This window comes from Gordionus sp. m RMFG-2023, chromosome 1 (genome assembly GCF_954871325.1).
Source record: "Gordionus sp. m RMFG-2023 chromosome 1, tfGorSpeb1-WG-v2, whole genome shotgun sequence".
Classification (NCBI taxonomy): Eukaryota; Metazoa; Nematomorpha; class Gordioida; order Chordodea; family Parachordodidae; genus Gordionus; species Gordionus sp. m RMFG-2023.
In genome coordinates, this window is record NC_088775.1 from 7,082,304 (window position 1) to 7,104,254 (window position 21,951).

General features: G+C 25.6%; 1 protein-coding gene and 1 long non-coding RNA gene across 3 annotated transcripts; both read right to left on the reverse strand.

The window, feature by feature from the left end:
- Positions 1-3,918: 3,918 nt before the first annotated feature.
- LOC135931653 (uncharacterized) lies at positions 3,919-14,191 on the reverse strand. Of its 2 annotated transcripts, none has more exons than XR_010573115.1 (6): positions 14,131-14,191; positions 13,922-13,983; positions 4,651-4,890; positions 4,542-4,610; positions 4,449-4,493; positions 3,919-4,406 (listed from the first exon to the last, which is right to left on the reverse strand). It is a non-coding gene; the product is annotated as an uncharacterized LOC135931653 (long non-coding RNA). The 2 variants fall into 2 exon arrangements; XR_010573114.1 differs by lacking the exon at positions 14,131-14,191 and adding an exon at positions 14,026-14,099.
- On the reverse strand, positions 6,902-10,522 carry LOC135927647 (uncharacterized). Its single transcript, XM_065463776.1, has 2 exons — positions 10,252-10,522; positions 6,902-10,205 (listed from the first exon to the last, which is right to left on the reverse strand). The coding sequence occupies exon 2, from the start codon at positions 10,072-10,074 to the stop codon at positions 8,983-8,985; it is 1,092 nt and encodes a 363-aa protein (XP_065319848.1). The 5' UTR covers positions 10,075-10,205; positions 10,252-10,522; the 3' UTR covers positions 6,902-8,982.
- Positions 14,192-21,951: the final 7,760 nt, after the last annotated feature.

Consider the following 21,951-nt stretch of genomic DNA (forward strand, 5'->3'; position numbering starts at 1 on the left):
ATTTTTTTATTGGATGAGATACATGACAATTATTTAAATTAAAAATGTCATCTGGCGGGTCATTTGTCAATGAATATTATTTTATTTTTTTACAAAGACTCTCATTTTGTAGAAACAATTAAACATATTCCGAAATACGACCTATATAGCTGCTTCCAATTGTTAAAATGATACACTCAATACCATGTCTATTAGGTAAATCAGGAGGTGACAAATAGGATTATCAATAAAGTAGTTCAATTTATGTGAAATTGATAACAAGAGTCATAACACATTCATTCATCAATAGTGGTTAGATACATAATTGAGAATCAATGAAATGAAAATGTTTGTTAACTGGATTTTATGAGTTACTTTCAAAAATATATTTAAAATATAGGATTACTTTGACATTTGTTCTTATTTACATAAATATTTTTTCCAAATAAAATCATCGTATTTCGACATTGTAAATCACTAATTGCTCTCTTTTTCAGGGACAAATTTCTAATGTTCATTTTATTTAGAAAAAGAATATATTATTTTCTATAACTTTTTCGAATTTTATTAGGACTCTACTACCTCATAAATATTTTAATCCCAGTCAGGCTTATAAAAATTGTGTTAAAGTGGGTAAGGTAATATCATAAATTTAAATAATTTTCTATAAAAAAATATATTGAAAAAAATATAAAAATTTCAAATTATGTAATAATTAATCTATTATAATAATCCTCAAAAAGTGTCAATTAAATTTAACCAATTGTGTTTTTTTTAAAAAATATTCGTCCAATGATAATCATCTTAGCAATATTAAGCCAATAGTAATTCTCATGTGATTTACAGATATGGCGAATATACTCAACACAATATGCCATATCAAATTTGCTAATGCAGGTAAAATATTCTTTTTTCAACAATAGATTAATAAAAATTATGTGATTTACTCTTTAAATTTCTGAACATAATAAAAAGGTAATTTTTATACATTATTTTAACATAAATTTTTATTTTTTTGTAAATCAAAGCTTATACCAAAATATATGTTGCTGAACACCAAAGTAAACATTTTTATAATATTGGAGAGTAGTTAAGTTAAAAACATTAATGAATTATCACTTCTATAAAATACCAAAATCTTTCAGTATAATCAAAGAACCAAATTGAAAATTGGACAGCGCTAGCCTGCCAAAAAAATTTGAATTTGAAAGATTCTTAGAATGCATCTCTATGTTATGAACTGATTTCATGACAGTGGTAATGAAATATAGAAAATTAATTAATAATTTAGTATTGGATTACAGCTTTGATTATAAATGTTTTTTTAAAAAAAAAAAATTACGATGTTTGGCTGAGAATATTTTGGCCTTTATTAAATCTGTATGTGAAGAAAGAGTTAATTATAGATTATGTTTATATTATTATTAACCAGTGATTTGTGATGTACATTTGAAATATATATTTTGTATATATATATCTAATCTATAAAATGGAGAAAAGCAATTAGAAGGTTAAATGACCTACCAAGGTAAACCTGGAAAAGGGCCTATAAATGACAAAGAACATATATATATAGCAGAGACATGCAGATATACTATTTGCTTAGCCCAGCCCAGATTTATAAATTCTTTGGGTTCAGCAGGGATTGTATATTTTCAGGCCTGGCCCAGAATTTTTATATATCATTTTTTAATTTTTATAGCTATTAATGATAATTTAAAAGATTTGGTTTTAAAATATATAGCCCAGCAATGGTATATTTTAAAAAATATGTGCAGCCCAGCAGTGTACCCGGGCATAAAGACAGGCCTGCAGGTCTCTGATATATAATTAAAAATCACCTTTATAACTTTTTAATGCATTTCTGAGTCAAGCTTGTAAATATTTTTACAAGACCCATAAAATTTGATAGCGTGCAATAACCTTTATGAAGGAAAATTGAAATAAATGTGTTTAATTATCAGCTTTAGAAACATTGGCAGGCTTTGGGTTTTGCTCACCTTTAATATATACAATAAATCCAATAAAATAATTATAATATAATCTTAAAGTTTAGGATTTGCTCTTAGTATAATATTATTGTTTGAAAATAAATATTTATATTAAAAAATTTAAGCTAATATTTTCATGAATTCTGTAAATAGATAATAAATTTACTAATTTATTATTCATAGTTTTGTACATCAAATTAAAATGGTTAATTATAAATATTATCTTTTGTATAAAAAATTGTTGCCACTACATATTCAAATATATCGAAACATGATTTCCTCAAAAATTTTTCCCTATTTATATTTTTCTTATATTAAAATACAATTTAGAGCAAATCTATTTGAGACCTGTTTTAGCATATATATATAATATGAAATGACTGGAGCTTGTTAAGCATTTCAGTAGATATGATGGTAATCCCTAAAATAAGTAATTTTGTCATGTTTTAAAATGATAAGTATAGTGAATAGAAGTAAAAAGTAAATTAAATAAAAATCACTAGTCATAGTATAATTAAAAAAACATCCTTTATCAAACAATACTAATTATCCAAGGTATGTATATAATTTTTAAATATCTAATATATATCAGTTTGATAGTGATTATTTAAGATATGTTTGTAATATGATGAAACTGCTCTTGGAAGAGGTCCATTGAAATATCTTTTATGAAATCGTTCATATGGATCATCCACATAATACTTTTCTCTAATAAAATCTTTTCCAGCCAATAAATCAAGTTTTTTTGACTGGGTACCTATAATAATGAAATATATCTTAATTTGATTTAGAAACCTCTGCAAAATACATGAGCCAGGGATCTAGTTTTTTGTCTTTGAGACATTTTCCATCTTCTTTTTGCATGACCCGATTTTGTTCTTATCCAAATACCCCAATCTAACCTTTTAAATCTTTTATAAACATCTTCACATCCTCGAAATTTACCATCTTCAATATGAAATCGAGTTATAGATCTTTAAAATTGGTGACATTATAAATATTAATAGTAAAATTACTCCATCTCGTTAACAGATATTGAATATAGTTTAATATTGATTAAATTGAAAATGAAGGTAGGCTTATTTTTTAAATTATGTATATAAAAAGGTTGGGTATTTCTTAAAATATTAGCAAAATTTTGCATCTTTGATAGATGAATAATTATAAGAAAAACATCTGTTACTAAATTGATAATGCTCAATGGTAGGGTAGCTATTGGCCGAGGATAGGTGTAACCTAGTTGCAAATAAGATATTGGCAACCTAGTTGCAAATATAATTGATGATATTGGTAACCTAGTTGCAAATATAATTGATGATATTGACAATCTTTTTGATGGCCAATATAATCGCAGATAGGTGCAACCTAGTTGCAAATATAAATAATGATATTGACAATATTATATAAAAACTGATATATAGCAACTTTTAAAGTGTAAAAATGTTAAAAAATGACAACTTCCAATGTTGGTAAATTTAAAAAATGTTAAGCATATACCTACTTTTAAAATGAGTATGTGTGTATTTGGATCTAACTGAAATTGAGAAGAAATATACTCAAATGAATTCCTTATCCTGTTAAATTAATATCTAAAATTGTGTCATGTTTTAAAATAGACAGCTGATATTATTCTAATAAAAATATGTGATCCTTCACCTATAATTTAAAATTTTTCCTACTTTTATATTAATCTAATTGTTTCCATTTTTTTAGGTAAAATATTTTAAAATTTGACTTTAATAATAAATAAATTAGAATTTAAAAAATTATATTTCAGTAAATTAAATGGATAAAATGATAAAAGAAGTTAAAAATACTGGAAATAATAATTAGGGGATTGTATAGGAAAAAATGTTATTAACCTCCAAAAAAAGCTATTTTTTGTTTTAATTCTAACATAACTTAAATAAAAAATAAGATAGAATCAAGTAAACATATTTAATTAAAATAATTTTATTCAATAAAAACAAATTATTAACAACTATAATTTTAATACATAAATATTTACAATCATTTTATAATATAAAAGACAAATATAAATACATTTAAAACAATTATAACAAAACTAGTAAATATATTTAACAACAATTATTACAAAACCAATGAATTTTATAAGGTTTTTTCTTAATTTTTTGACATTTAAAGTGGAACCAGCACAAACAAATATCATGACAAATCCAGGACTCCGCTATAATCTTGACTTGTAAATCTTGAACCTGTATCCAAGCTTGATTGGTCAAATATGATTTTATCATTTGAAAATCGACTTCATCATTTTTTAAACATTGCATACTATTTTTTATGGTAAGAATGTCATCAAAATCAACCATTTCATTATTATAAATTTTATTCTTTGCAGACCCTTTATAAATTTTATCTATAATCCATCTTGCCTTGTTTTCTTCAGACAAAGTTGTATAAGGTTAGATAACTTTTCTGATAAAAATAAATATATTAATATTATTTTTTTAAAATTACTATAAGTTATCTGACGATTGCCCAAATTTTTGGGTTTTGTATCACCTAATTTTAAATATTAAAATATTTATATTTTTAAATATTAATAATAACCTGCATTTATTTTCTCATTGATTATGAAATTTATAAACTCCATTTGAGAATTGGTTATAATTGGTGTTCCTAGTTAAAATAATAATATAAATTATATTATGATATATACCTTTTCCTATGTCCTCAGCAAATTTAGGTATACTCTAAATATCAAAATGTTTCCTTTTGCTTTTATTCCCTTTTTTAGATAATCCTATTACAGATAAATCAGACTTCCTCGGCTTGCCTTGTCTTTTCATCTGAGCTGGTAATTTCAGACTACAAATTTTTTCAAAATCTATATTTTCGTTGTCTTAATAGAAATTAGTATTTCGTGCAACCTTCCCGCCTTTTTTATTGTCCAATTATACTTTAGGTTTATTATATATAAATTTTAAATATGGCCATTATGACAATTGTCAGCTTGTCTATAGTACTATTCTGATCATCTTAAATTTAACATAGTTTACAAGTTTATTATTTTACCCTGTCAAGTTCAAAAATATTTAAATGGGATTAATAATGATGATTATGACAATTTTCAGCTGTCCATATCTATGGTAGATCTCCTCAGTGTAACTTTAATTTAACAAGTTTACAATATATAATATCTTCAAATAAAATTATATATAAAGATTAAAAATAATGATTGTGACAATTGTCACGTGTCTATAGTACATATTCATTGAACTCCTTAATTTAACAGGTTTACAAGATTATATTTTTAACCTCAGGTTTGCTTATATATAAAGTTCAAAGATAACAATTATGATTTAATTGTCACATTTCTATCACTGAAATCTTTATTTAACATGTTTACAAGATTATAATTTTACCCTTTAGGTTTATTATATATAAATTTTAATTATAAGATTTAAATTTTAGTGTCCATAACGATTTTGATCTCCTTATTGTCACTTATTTACAATGGTTACATCCACATTTAAATTTCAAGTTTAACATGTTTACAATTTATAATTTTACTCTGTTGCTTCATATAAATTTTGAACAAATAAATGGGATTATGACAATTGTCCCTGACTCTATGCAAAAGTAGCACCTTCACATTTTATTTGGTTGATATAGGTTTTAATATGGAGTTATTAGCTCCATTGCTTTAAATAAGTTTATAAACTAACGATTGTGATCAATCTCTTTACAATCATTAAAACCTATCGCAAGACATAGCTCAACAAATTATAAAAAATTGATCTCACCTATTCAATCACCTCAAAATAAACTTATTGCTCAAATTATATGGTCCTTCAGGCTGATTGCATAGCATATAATTCCATTTTCAAAGTATAACATGTATCTTGAATCCATGAGAGCATAAATTTTTAAGCCATATTTGGATGGCTTATTTGGCATGTATTGCTTGAAGGGACATTTCCCTCTAAAAGCATGAAAGCATTTTATCAATTGTAATGTATTGTTTCACACTATGGCATTTATTACAGTTTTCATTAAAATTATTAAAGATATCTGATATGTGTAGCTTTATCTTGTGCTTCCCTTATCTCCCTTGTATACAGTAGAGACCTTATTGGGCCTAAATTTTAGAACCAAGCCCGGCCCAGGCCCATTGTAAAAAAAAATTTTAAACCTAGGCCCAGCTTGACCCACTTTTAATATTTAAAAAATTTCCCAAGCCTGGCCCAAGCCCATAATATAAAATTTAAATTTCTATATTTTAAACGTTAGTTGTATTTTTTATATTTGTCCTATTAAATATCCTTAAAATAAGTTAAATTTGAATTTAAAAAGTCTAGTATACATATCATCAAATCTTAGCATTTTCAATAAGAATTGGAATAGGTTAATATTCATAGTATACCTGAATACATTCACTCCAAATCCATCATTACTCCATAGATCTCTTAAATTCTGATGATTGGATTTATGTATACCTGCAATCAATAATAAACCTATCAAAATATTTAATTGAGTTCAAAAATTTTATTTTTAAAGAATTTACCAAAAAATTTTAAGATCAAAATTTCAAAAATATTTTAATAAAGATTTCCTTACAAAAGATTTTATTTTATTATAAAATTCTCAAAATATTTTCTCAAAATTATAGAAGATTTTTACAAAAAATATTTTTTATTCAAAATTTTTTTTAGCGAAAAGATCTTCGCAAAAATTGATCTTCAAAGATTTTTTCCTCAAAATTTTGGGCGAAAAAAATCTTCAAATTTTTATTTGAAGATTTTTGTAAAACCCTGTGTCCATATATACTATTTGGGTCTCCTTATTAAGCTTTATATACAAGGTTGCAAATAAATTCAACAGAAATCAGGTAAATTAAATTTAAATTATAATATTTATAAAATTTTTAGTTGTTATAAAGATAAATGGCATTATATCTAAATGCAACATTTAATTCTATTGACACTTTAAAAAAGTCAATAGATATATATGAAAAGGAAAATCTAATAAATATATCCATATATAAATCAGAACTGTTGAAGTATCCATGTAGCATAGAGTTAATTAAACAATTTAAATATCAAAGAATATTTTATGTCTGTAAATATTCTTTGAAAAAGAGGTCTCGTTCAACGGGATTAAGGAAGACATCTAGCTTCCGTAAAGAGTGTACATTCAACTTTACGGTTATATACAAGTTAGATCCTATCGTTGGGCCTCATTTAGTCATCGTGAAATTTATGGAAGAACATAAAAATCATGATCTAAGTAGGAAAAATATTATATTTTAATATTAATATTTTATATTATCTAGATAAAAACATATATATGCTCCTACCTTAACAAAGAAAGTTGTCTCCAATCAAAAAACAGATTGTCGAGCAAGCTCTAACCTTCAAGGCAAACAAAGTTAAAATTCAGGATTATATTCTGAAGACAGGACAAATGGTGATGCTGAGAGACATTCACAATCTTTCAGCAAACCTAAACAAACCATCTACCAACATGTTGATCGATGTGGTCAATCAATTAAGAGAGGACAAAGATGCCATTGTAGAAATTCACGAAGAAAACAATGAGCTGATGGGCATCTTTTATCAGGACATAGCTATGCGACATTTTGTAAAATGCTATCCCGAGGTCCTGTTTATAGATGCAACCTATAAACTGAATAATCTTGGCATGCCTTTATTTATCTTAATGGTAATTGATGGAGATGGTCAATCACAAATAGCAGCTTTGTGGTTAGTTAAAGGAGAAACATACAAATGTGTAAAAACAATGTGTGATATTTTTGGGAGATATAATATCAAAGATACTATTCAAGTGATAATAGGAGACAAAGATTTTGCAGACAGGCAGGCGTTGTATGAAAGTTTTCCAAAGGCAGAAATACACATTTGTATTTTCCATGTTATGCGAAGTTTTAAACGAGAGATCAGTACTGGTAAGCGTGATATAGCAGAGCAAGATGTAAAGCTGGTTCTTGATATTCTACAGAGTTTAGTATATGCTCAATCACAGGAGCATTATGATTTACTTTATTTAAAACTTGTGAATTTAAATCTTCCAAAAGTTATGGCATATTATAATAATAATTGGCATAATATAAAAAACGAGTGGGTTATTGGGCTAAGATCATGTGTTCCACATTTTTTTAACTCGACAAATAACCGAGTTGAGTCAATGAATCAAAAGTTCAAAGCGGTAATAACAAAATTTTCAACCCTCAAAGGGCTATTTAAGGATGTAATTTCTATAGTTAACTCAATGGCATTTGAAAAAGATTATAGAAGCATTATGAACAATGAAAAAAGCTCATTATTTCCTTATAGTCTTTTATCAGCTGAGAGCAAATATAGAAATTTGCTGACCTATGCCTTTAAAAATATACTCAATGAAATAAATCTTAGTAATTCAATCAGCATACCGGTATTAGCCAATGACATGTTCACAGCCATAAAAATCAATGATTTAGGTAATATTTACAATGTATCTATGGATAAGTGCTCTTGTGGTTATCTTACCACAATGCTTTTACCATGCCGCCATCTAATGGCATTAAGGGCTGCATATAATATGGATAAATACTATCCTGAACTTTGTAATGTGAGATGGACTAGGAATTATTCAAAGAAATGCAGTCTTGAACAACCTCAAACGTATACTACAGACATATCAATTACATCGTTAGTATGTATGAATACAAAAAAAAATTATCACAGCAGCAAAAATATAACAAGATCTTAAAATCATTTGTACCAAAAGCTGCTTATATATCTAATCTACCCCAAGACAATTTTGACTTTGTATTTGACCAAGTTGAAAAAATGGATGATTGTTTTAGTGATGGAAAATTATTCTTCCTCATACCATCAGATGAAAGCATAGATATTCATTCTCTGATTAATAGTAAACTTAATTTATATTATTTTTTTTTTAAATAATATTCCCTTGCCCCATAAAGTAAATTTAATATATTGACATTTTAACAATGGCTGATTTTACAAAATTGAAAAATTAAATGCCATTAGATGGCGGCATGGTAAAAGCATTGTGGTAAGATAACCACAAGAGCACTTATATTACCTAAATCATTGATTTTTATGGCTGTGAACATGTCATTGGCTAATACCGGTATGCTGATTGAATTACTAAGATTTATTTCATTGAGTATATTTTTAAAGGCATAGGTCAGCAAATTTCTATATTTGCTCTCAGCTGATAAAAGACTATAAGGAAATAATGAGCTTTTTTCATTGCTCATAATGCTTCTATAATCTTTTTCAAATGCCATTGAGTTAACTATAGAAATTACATCCTTAAATAGCCCTTTGAGGGTTGAAAATTTTGTTATTACCGCTTTGAACTTTTGATTCATTGACTCAACTCGGTTATTTGTAGAGTTAAAAAAATGTGGAACACATGATCTTAGCCCAATAACCCACTCGTTTTTTATATTATGCCAATTATTATTATAATATGCCATAACTTTTGGAAGATTTAAATTCACAAGTTTTAAATAAAGTAAATCATAATGCTCCTGTGATTGAGCATATACTAAACTCTGTAGAATATCAAGAACCAGCTTTACATCTTGCTCTGCTATATCACGCTTACCAGTACTGATCTCTCGTTTAAAACTTCGCATAACATGGAAAATACAAATGTGTATTTCTGCCTTTGGAAAACTTTCATACAACGCCTGCCTGTCTGCAAAATCTTTGTCTCCTATTATCACTTGAATATTATCTTTGATATTATATCTCCCAAAAATATCACACATTGTTTTTACACATTTGTATGTTTCTCCTTTAACTAACCACAAAGCTGCTATTTGTGATTGACCATCTCCATCAATTACCATTAAGATAAATAAAGGCATGCCAAGATTATTCAGTTTATAGGTTGCATCTATAAACAGGACCTCGGGATAGCATTTTACAAAATGTCGCATAGCTATGTCCTGATAAAAGATGCCCATCAGCTCATTGTTTTCTTCGTGAATTTCTACAATGGCATCTTTGTCCTCTCTTAATTGATTGACCACATCGATCAACATGTTGGTAGATGGTTTGTTTAGGTTTGCTGAAAGATTGTGAATGTCTCTCAGCATCACCATTTGTCCTGTCTTCAGAATATAATCCTGAATTTTAACTTTGTTTGCCTTGAAGGTTAGAGCTTGCTCGACAATCTGTTTTTTGATTGGAGACAACTTTCTTTGTTAAGGTAGGAGCATATATATGTTTTTATCTAGATAATATAAAATATTAATATTAAAATATAATATTTTTCCTACTTAGATCATGATTTTTATGTTCTTCCATAAATTTCACGATGACTAAATGAGGCCCAACGATAGGATCTAACTTGTATATAACCGTAAAGTTGAATGTACACTCTTTACGGAAGCTAGATGTCTTCCTTAATCCCGTTGAACGAGACCTCTTTTTCAAAGAATATTTACAGACATAAAATATTCTTTGATATTTAAATTGTTTAATTAACTCTATGCTACATGGATACTTCAACAGTTCTGATTTATATATGGATATATTTATTAGATTTTCCTTTTCATATATATCTATTGACTTTTTTAAAGTGTCAATAGAATTAAATGTTGCATTTAGATATAGAGTCAAAACCGTTTAATTGCATATCGCTTAAGTGCAAAAACTTTTAAATGCGAAAAAACCCCGCGATTTTGATAATAATTACTATGGTATAATGTTAAATTACATTTATAATTGCGAATCGGTTAATTGCGAAATATCGGATAATTGCAAAATTTTTCAGGTCCCATTTTATGACAATAACGTTAATTTAATCGGATAAGTGAATAATAAGAAAAATTTATCGAAAAAAATTATTCATCATTTTTTTTATTTAACCTTTTTCCATTCATTCATTACCACGGCAGAAATTATGGTAAAAAAATTATTCCAAACACTAACCCTGAAGCATAAAAAAGAAATAATTGATAAATTAAACACTACATCAAAAACACAATTAGCATTAAATTACAATTGCCACGTCTCGACAATCTACCGTTTAATAGCGAATAAAGAAAATATATGCTCACAATTTCTAAGGAATAAACCTCCTACAACTAAAAGAGTATCATTTAATTACAAAACTCAGGCTCTTAATGGTTATTATACTTTTCTTGAATATGCTCATGAACATCTAAGCGATCAAGATTCACTAAGAAAGCTAGAGAATATAGTGGAAAAAGAATTATTTACTCCAGAGTCTAGCCAAACTCTTATCATAAAATATTTTTATTAAATCTTACATTACTTTATAATAATTGTGATGCATGTATAATAAAATTAGTTCAAATAAAATCTTATGTTAACAAAGCATTAATAAACTTTCATTCCAGCATGGTCTGTTAATACATTTACATTTATAATATTAGAATTCATAAGATTTGAATAGGCACAGGATTTTAAATCAAATATCATGTGAATGAAAACAAAACACTTAATAAACTTAAATTCTTTTATATTAATCTTATTGTTTCCAGTTTTTTAGGCAAAATATTTTAAAATTTGGCTTTAATAATAAATTAGAATTTAAAAAGTGATAATATATTTGTGTAAAATTATATTTCAGTAAATTTAATGAAGGTAAAATGACAAAAGTAGTTAAAATAAATATTAGGGTATTGTAAAGGAAAAAATGTTATTATTTTCCACAAAAGCTTTTTTTGCTTTAATTCTTACATATCTTAAATAAAAAATAAGATGATAAAATCAAGTAAACAAATTTAATTAAATAATTTTATTCAATAAAAAATAATTTATTAACAACTATAATGCTAATACATAAATAATTACAATCATTTTATAATTAAAAGTCTTGTTTTCTTTGTTCCTTTCTGTCTATAATCATGTCTAGATCTAAAGAAAATATAAATATATGTATCAAAATATATCACATTACTTTCAAGTGCTTCAGATATTTTAATATTATTTGATTGATTTAAATTAATTGAATACTTTTTATAAAATAATAACTTGATGAATTGACGATAAAAATATAGTATTATTAGTGGGAAGAAAAAAAAGCTATGATCATATGTTTCAACAAATAAGATAAATTTTTAAAATTTAGTTTTTTTATTCGTTACATAACTTATTCAAATTAAAATATATAGTTGGTTACATTAATTAAAAATTGTATTTATTGCAAAGTTTGATGGCTTATATGATTAAAATATATATAGATGATAAATATCTTTATAAAAAACACAAACTGATTTTTAATAAATAAATTGTTGAATTTTAATCGTATAATTGCGAAAAATCGGATAATTGCGAAATTTTTAAATATTTTGGTCCCAAGCTTTCGCAATTAAACGGTTTTGACTGTAATGCCATTTATCTTTATAACAACTAAAAATTTTATAAATATTATAATTTAAATTTAATTTACCTGATTTCTGTTGAATTTATTTGCAACCTTGTATATAAAGCTTAATAAGGAGACCCAAATAGTATATATGGACAGCTAAAATTTGTGTTTTTTAAAAATATTATAATTAAAATTTATTTTCAAACCTTTTATATAAAGCTCAATAAGGACACACAAATAGTATATAAGGCAGAGACCTGCATAGGCACCACAGCCCGGCCCGGGTATATTTAAAAAAATTAAAATACGGCCTGACCCCTCTGATATAAGGACTGCTAAAATTTGTGTTTAGGTGAGATGATGATTATTTCTTAGATAAGATGATACAGACTGATAAAGAGGGAAAAGAAAATAATAATTATTTTTATAGTTTAATATTCTAGTATTATATAATTTATATTATAAATTTAGGTAATTCTAGCTTGCCAGGTGTAAAATCTAATGTACAACATGCAACTTGACCATTAGAATGCTATAAATTTTTTATTACTCCAAATATTACAAATCTAATAATAAAATACACAAATCAAAAAATTATAATTCAAAAATTCCCTCATCTTCCAAAGTCAAAATTGATGCAACTCAATTAAATACTTTGATAGGTTTATTATTGATTGCAGGTATACATAAATCCAATCATCAGAATTTAAGAGATCTATGGAGTAATGATGGATTTGGAGTGAATGTATTCAGGTATACTATGAATATTAACCTATTCCAATTCTTATTGAAAATGCTAAGATTTGATGATATGTATACTAGACTTTTTAAATTCAAATTTAACTTATTTTAAGGATATTTAATAGGACAAATATAAAAAATACAACTAACGTTTAAAATATAGAAATTTAAATTTTATATTATGGGCTTGGGCCAGGCTTGGGAAATTTTTTAAATATTAAAAGTGGGTCGGGCTGGGCCTAGGTTTAAAATTTTTTTTTACAATGGGCCTGGGCCGGGCTTGGTTCTAAAATTTAGGCCCAATAAGGTCTCTACTGTATACAAGGGAGATAAGGGAAGCACAAGATAAAGCTACACATATCAGATATCTTTAATAATTTTAATGAAAACTGTAATAAATGCCATAGTGTGAAACAATACATTACAATTGATAAAATGCTTTCTGCTTTTAGAGGGAAATGTCCCTTCAAGCAATACATGCCAAATAAGCCATCCAAATATGGCTTAAAAATTTATGCTCTCATGGATTCAAGAACATGTTATACTTTGAAAATGGAATTATATGCTGGCAATCAGCCTGAAGGACCATATAATTTGAGCAATAAGCCTTTTGATGTGATTGAAAGATTAATCAATTTTTTATAATTTGTTGACTATATCTTGCATAAATTCTAATAATTTAAAGGAGATTAATAGATCAAAGTTTATAAAATTATTAACAATGGAGCTAATAACTCCATATTAAAACCTATATCAACCAAACAAAAAGGAAGGTGCTCCTTTTGCTTAGAGTTAGGGACAAGAAAACCCCATTTATTTGTTCAAAATTTATATAAAAATATTATAATTAAAATTTATATATAATAAACCTGAAGTTTAATTTGTAATCTTGTAAATAAGTTAAATAAGGAGATCAAAATAGTTATGGACACTAAAATTTAAATATTATAATTAAAATTTATATATAATAAACCTGAAGTTTAATTTGTAATCTTCTAAATAAGTTAAATAAGGAGATCAAAATAGATATGGACAGCTAAAATTTAAATATTATAATTAAAATTTATATATAATAAACCTGAAGTTTAATTTGACAATAAAAAAGGCGGGAAGGTTGCACGCATCCTTTGCGGTAGCTATTCGGTTAATGATGCTTACTACCAAGTGAATGTATGGAAATATTCTAAATACCAACCTAATTTGCTAAATACCGACCAAAATTTATTAAAATGTAATAAGATCCTTATTATTTAATATATTAATACGGAATCACGTGGTCGAGTCCGGCCTCCTATATATTATCCCCCCAAGGATGGAACCACCAAGTTAGAATAAGAAAAAAAACATGATCATTCCCGGGATTCAAACCCGGAACCATGGGATAAGCAAACCAAGCCTTGCCTACTAGGCCATAGAGGCTTTCCAAAAATCTCGATTTTTCAAATATATATTATAAATATATTTGGTAGTGCCTATCCAAATGAAAAATGAACAAAATTCTAAATTTGATTGATGGTACCTTAAGGTACCAAGCATCATTAACCTAGCTATTCCTTGCTCCTCCAAGCCTATTATATACTATTTTCTTTAAAATTGTTCAAGAGTTAAAATTTCTATGGCTCGATTACTGTTCATTTTTATATGTATATGTTTTCATCATTGTTTTTACTAGTAGAACAGATCAATACAGATAAGGCAATTATTATTATAGCACTACCATTCAGGTTCACATTCATTATATTGATCTGCAAAGCCCAGTTTTGTCAGTCTGAAACCTTTAAGAACTTTTGGAGAAGTTGCCTGGCACAGCTCATTAAATTTCTAACCAGCTCTTAACAGGGGCGTCGCTAGCCTTCACAATCTCAAGGGGCTCAACTAAAAACAATTTTATGGCTCGATTACTGTTCATTTTTATATGTATATGTTTTCATCATTGTTTTTACTAGTAGAACAGATCAATACAGATAAGGCAATTATTATTATAGCACTACCATTCAGGTTCACATTCATTATATTGATCTGCAAAGCCCAGTTTTGTCAGTCTGAAACCTTTAAGAACTTTTGGAGAAGTTGCCTGGCACAGCTCATTAAATTTCTAACCAGCTCTTAACAGGGGCGTCGCTAGCCTTCACAATCTCAAGGGGCTCAACTAAAAAAAATTTTATGGCTCGATTACTGTTCATTTTTATATGTATATGTTTTCATCATTGTTTTTACTAGTAGAACCAGAGTTGTACATTTGCTCAAAATAAAAAGATCTTCAAAGATCTAGATCTTTGAAGATCGTAAAATTTGAAGATCTTTTACTTTTAAAAAATTTTGAGCAACGATCTTCAAAGATCGAGATCTTTTGAAGATCTTTTATTTTTAAAAATTTTTTAACAGCGATCTTCAAAGATCTAGATCTTTGAAGATCTTTTATTTAAAAATATTTTTGATCAACGATCTTCAAAGATCTTCATATTTTATAATGTTTTATTTTTTTGATATTATTTTTTGAAGTAAATGGATTAGTAAGCATAAGCATGTTAAATTAAAATAAAAATTTAATAAAGATGTACCGACAATTTTCATAATCGTTATTTTAAACTTTTTTCGACATATATGGGTAAAAAAAAATTTATATAAAAAAAAATTTATATTATAATTTCAATGAAGATGTAATGTATTAAAAAGTGGAAATTGTAATAATCGTTATTTTTAACTTATTTGATTTATTATATCCTAAATTAAATAGGTTATAATTTTTAATATTAAGATGTAAAAATAAAATTTCAATGAAGATGTACCATAGAAAAGTGACAATTGTTATAATCGTTATTTTTGAAAATTTTTTTAAAGCATAGCATAGATATTATATTGTTAACATGTTAAATTAAAATTTCAGTGAAGATGAACCACAGGAAAGTGACAATTATCATAATCGTTATTATTGAACTTTTTTAAATTTTTTTAAAGCAAATGGGTAAAAATAGATATTGTTAATATGTTTTAAATTAAAATTTCAGTGAAGATGTACCACAGGAAAATGACAATTGTCATAATCGTTATTTTTGAACCTTTTTAAAATTTTTTAAAGCAAATGTATAAATAGATATTGTTAACATGTTAAATTAAAATTTCAGTGAAGATGTACTACAGGAAAGTGACAATTGTCATAATCGTTATTATTGAACTTTTTTAAATTTTTTTAAAGCAAATAGGTAAAAATAGATATTGTTAACATGTTAAATTAAAATTTCAGTGAAGATGTACTACAGGAAAGTGACAATTGTCATAATCGTTATTTTTGAACCTTTTTAAATTTTTTTAAAGCAAATGGGTAAATGAAGATATTGTTAACATGTTAAATTAAAAGTGAAGATGTACTACAGGAAAGTGACAATTGTCATAATCGTTATTTTTGAACTTTTTTGATTTTTTTTAAAGCAAATGGGTAAAAATAGATATTGTTAACATGTTAAATTAAAATTTCAGTGAAGATGTACTACAGGAAAGTGACAATTATCATAATCGTTATTATTGAAATTTTTTAAATTTTTTTAAAGCAAATGAGTAAAAATAGATATTATTAATATGTTAAATTAAAATTTCAGTGAAGATATACCATAAATAATCTTTATTTTTGATTTTTTTATATATAAAATTGAAAACTGATAATTGTCATATGTAATATTTTTAAACTCTTTTTATTAAACAAGGTTAGAATAAAGATATTTTGAAAATTATTTATTATTTCAAAATTATTAAAAAAATATATTGTTAACCAGGTTTGTTGTTAATAAGGTCCTATCCCATTTAATTTAAAAAAATAACCGATCTAATTTTTTTTAATAAAAAATATTGGCTCATTATGTTTCTTAAATTTTTGATGGCTTTTAGATTGTAAAATATTAAAAAGTGGTGCCTTCTAACTTCTATAATTTGAGCGTTATTTAAGTAAAGTCGTGCTTTTACAATGTACAACGACATTAAACAGCAAGAACTCAAATTTATATTACGAGCCAAATATATTTATGGATTGTCAAATTCTTGGTTTTTTAGTTTTGACAAAATAATAAACCTGACCTAACTTATTCAATTGGATAGATTTAGTTTTTTTTATACTGAAAATATTTTATATTTTTTTTATTTTAGTCTATCAATTCGAGTCGCGAAAGGCAGTTTTAAATATGAATATTTATTGTAAACCTAGCATATAAATATTTCTCCTTTTAAAATTCAACCCATACTTTTTGATCCTTCACTACAAAGGTGGAAAAAAATCCCTTAACTACAAAGGTGGGGTCTATTTTATCCCAAATTTTGATTAATATCTCAGAACATATTAAAACTTGAGATCTACAAATACAATTTTGAATATATATTTAAATATTATTGGAAATAATAAATACAAAATCTTAGATTAATAGTTACTTCTAAAAACAGTTATGCAAATTTTACTAAAGTTACTAAAATAAAAAATTTTTTCTGAGACCTTTCTTTAATTATATTTTGATCACCATAAAGTATTTAAAAAAATGCAAATTTTATTATATATTAGATAATTATATAAATTTTATAAAAAGATATCAAATATTAAATAAAATACTAATCATCAAATATCATGTAAATTTTTGTACTAACATTCACGACAAAATGTATGCATATGATCTAATGAATTTTTAACAATTTAAACAAATAAATGTTGTTTTTACCTCCTTCACTCTTGGACAATCTTTACATACTCCCTTTTTATTAGTTGGAATATGTTTTTCATCAGTTATATTGAGAATATCCCCAATGTTGTTACGTATTAATCTACATATACTACTCTCTAATTGTCCCATACATAATATTTCTCTATAAAATCAAGATCTACAAAATAATTCTCTACAAAATAATTCTCTACATTCATTTTAAAATCATTCTCTATAAACGACATTCTCTATAAAACCATTTGTTATAAATGCATTCTCTATAATTGTTTTCTTCTCTATAAATGTTTCTCTATAAAATACATTCTCTATAATGGTTTCTCTATAAAGACGTAAAACCACATTATTATTATTAAAAAAAATTTTATATATAATTCTTTTTATAATAAAAATAAAAACTTCACCCTTCGCCTTCTATTTTATTTGAAAAAAAATTAGTTTTAAAATTTTGGGTTATATTGATGGGGGATTTCTTAACATGTGATGTGTTAGTGAAATGGGGGATTTATTAAAAAAAATTTTAAGATTATATAAAAATCTCTCTAAAATTCTTTCTTTTTTATTAGTTATTCAGAGTCAGATAAAATATAACATTATATATTTTTTTTTAAATATATAATTCTTTATATTAATAAAAAGAAAAACTTCTAACGTTTCCTCGCCTTCTATTTTTTTTCCTTAAAAAAATTTTAAATACCCCTTTATTATAAATCATAATTTTCTTTTTCATTTTATTTTTTCTTTCAGATTCAGATATATTTGAAAAAAAATTAGTTTTAAAATTTTGGGTTATATTGATGGGGGATTTCTTAACATGTGTTAGTGAAATGGGGGATTTATTAAAAAAAAAATTTAAGATTATATAAAAATCTCTCTAAAAATCTTTCTTTTTTATTCGTTATTCAGAGTCAGATAAAATATAACATTAAAATATATTTTTTTTTTAAATATTTTTTTTATTAATAAAAACTTCAAACGTTACCTCGTCATGTAAGCAGGGTTGCCAGGTCAAAATTTTCAAATTGTGGGAGAAATTCGGTATTTTGTGGGAGTAATATAAAAATTGTGGGAGAAATATGAAAATTGCTAAAAAAAAAATTTTGCGGGCCATTGACTTAGTTATCCGCTTATTATTTTTTATAAATATAAAATCGAATCTATTTTCCAAAATAAAATAGGTAATTATTTTTCAAAATAAAATAGCCAACTATTTTTCAAAATAAAATAGCCAACTATTTTTCAAAATAAAATAGCCAACTATTTTTCAAAATAAAATAGCCAACTATTTTTCAAAATAAAATAGCCACCAACTAATTTTCAAAATAAAATAGGTAACTATTTTCCAAAATAAAATACGCAACTATTTTTCAAAATAGGTAATTATAGTACGACACAAAATTTCTTAAATATATCTTTATTATTAAAATAACATATTGATTTATTATAATATATTAATTTTGTTTAAAAATAATAACCAACGATCTTTTTTAAATACAAAAGAATGTAAACAAGATAAAATTTTATAAAAAAATTGTAATTTTACAATGTAAAAAAAATATATTTTATGCTAATGTATAAATAAGATTTTATAAAAAAACAAACAATTTTAAATTTACAATGTAAAAAATAATTATAATCAGTGCGGGGAAGTTGTTCTACAGTATTTAGTTAATACAAAGGGGGAAGGGAATATGATATTTTGAGGCATCAAAAATCTTCAAAGCATAAATCAGTACAGGGCAGTCTATCAACATCTATTGCAAAACAAAAATATTCTTCAAAAATAAGAAATAATACAGATGCAACTACAGTTGCGGAAAGGGTAAATACCTATCTTGCAGTACAACATTCAGAGAGCTACTTAACATCACAATGTTGGTAGAATCTTTCCCCATAATATTTAACGACTAATATAAATGAAAAGTATACTTTGTAGAACACAAATGAGCAAAGCTATCATCAATGTTTTAGGATATAAATCCAGAAGGTCAATTCTTGACGATTTGAAAGATGTGCAAACATATGCAATTCTAACAGATGCATCTAATAAGGAGATATCAAAACATTTCCCTTGATCCTCCCCTATTTCAACAAAATTAATGTCATTTCAATAAAACTATAAAATTTTCCTCCAGATATGAAATATCCAAAGACATAGCTAACCATATATAATGGTAAATATGGCAGATTTGGCATTACCAATGAATTGCATGACAGCTTTCTGATCTGATAATTCCTCAGTGAATTTGGCAAAAACCAGAGTGTATTTACAGAATTGAGTCAGCATAATGTTGGTTGACAGGTTCCTCCTAATACGCGCCATCGTAGAATTTTAAAATTTTACAAACCTTTAAAAAATAAATAGATTATAAAAGCTGTCCTAATATTTTGAAAAAAATTTTCAAAAATAAATGGCAGAAGTATATTTAGGAATTTTACATATAGGAAATCTACTATATGCTGTTAATATGCAGTTGCAATCAGAATAATATAATTTAATAAAGGTTCACTAAATTATGCTGCAGAAATACCAAAGTAAGAATATTATTACTATTATCGGATAATTATTAATAAGATTTAATATGATGTCATGTTTAAGGAGATTGTAATGCTTCTTTATTTTTATGATTTGCCAAAATATTCAAAATATTAATTTTACAATGTAAAAAATAAATTTATTAGATTTTATGCAAATGTGTAAATAAGATTTTATAAAATATAGAAAGTCAAATAGTTATAGTTAATTATATTTTATTTGAGATTTAAATAATGGAACTAAATTTTACCGTCGTTATTAAGATATTTATAAAATTCCTGGCATGACATTTTATAATTTTGTTTAACCATTAACTCAGCCTCTAATGTTGTTAAAGCAATTCGATTTCTTTCCTTTCTCCAGGCAGTCCTCATCAGGCTAAAAATGCACTCCGATGAGGCATTAGAATGAGGTAAGGAGAAAACATACTCGCAAATTTTTTCCAAGCATGGGGATTTATCGTTATTACGAAAAAATTGTACCCATTTCTCCTCTGCTTTTAGACCATCTAACTTTAAGTATTCTGGCGAATCATAAAAAATGGAAAAAATTACAATCTCTTCAAACAAGGCTTCAATGTCTATCGGTAATTTAAATATATTTATTAAATTACAAAAACCATCAAATGATGGTTTCTGTTCCAAGGTCATAATATTTATACACTTGTAAATAGAGTTATTAAAATCAAATCTGGATTGTAAATATTCCAAAATTGTCTTAATAAAAATATTTGCTTCATTTAAAAATACGTTAATTATAGTAATATTTGAACATTTTAATATGATATTTTTAGCAATAGCGCCATAAAATTTATTATCTATTTTTAACTGTAGAGATGAACAGAGCTGTAGCATGATTTTGTGAATCTTTATCAATAAAGTATCTTCTGATTGCAACTGAATATTAACTACATGAAGTAGATTTCCTACATGCGAAACTAATCCCAAATATGCTTCTGACATTTCAACCTCGAAAAAATTTTTCAAAATTTTAGGACAGCTTTTAAAATCTTTATTTAAGAAGTATTTCTTTAAGGGTTCGTAAAATTTTAAAATTCTCTCGATGGCAGGTATTAATGATAACCACCTGATAGGTACATATCGCAACAACTCACACCATTCCAAATCAGACCACTCCACCAATTCTTTTAATTCAGTGACTCTTTTAGTTGAACAAATTCGTTAAAACATTTCATCACAATTACTTCGACATCTACAGATAGTACATTCATTGCCTTCTTGCAAGAATTATGCAGTATATGGTATATACAGCCAATTGGTATTAATTGATTATTGTGCTGCCTCAATTCGGTAAATACACTTTGATTTGATTAGAATAATATCCACATCTAAAAGTTATATTCTTCTAACACAAAAATTTTGAAAATGTCGAGTGGAGCACTGCAATTCTAGGTAACGATATAAAATATATTAAGTAATTTAAAATATATTTATAATAATTATACATACTGTTCTAACTTCTATTCTTTCTAACACAAAAATTTTGAAAATGTCGAGTGGAGAATTGGAGAATTTTATAAAAAATATATTTTAGAGCGGAAAAATAAAATAAAAGAACTAGACATATTTTTCGAATAAATATTTAAAATTTATTTTAAAAATATAAAAATAATCAAATAGTGTCTCTCATAATTATTATTTATATA

What these genes read in the sequence shown, in the direction of transcription:
- LOC135927647 (XM_065463776.1), bottom strand. Translation starts at nt 10,074, where the DNA reads ATGGTGATGCTGAGAGACATTCACAATCTTTCAGCAAACCTAAACAAA.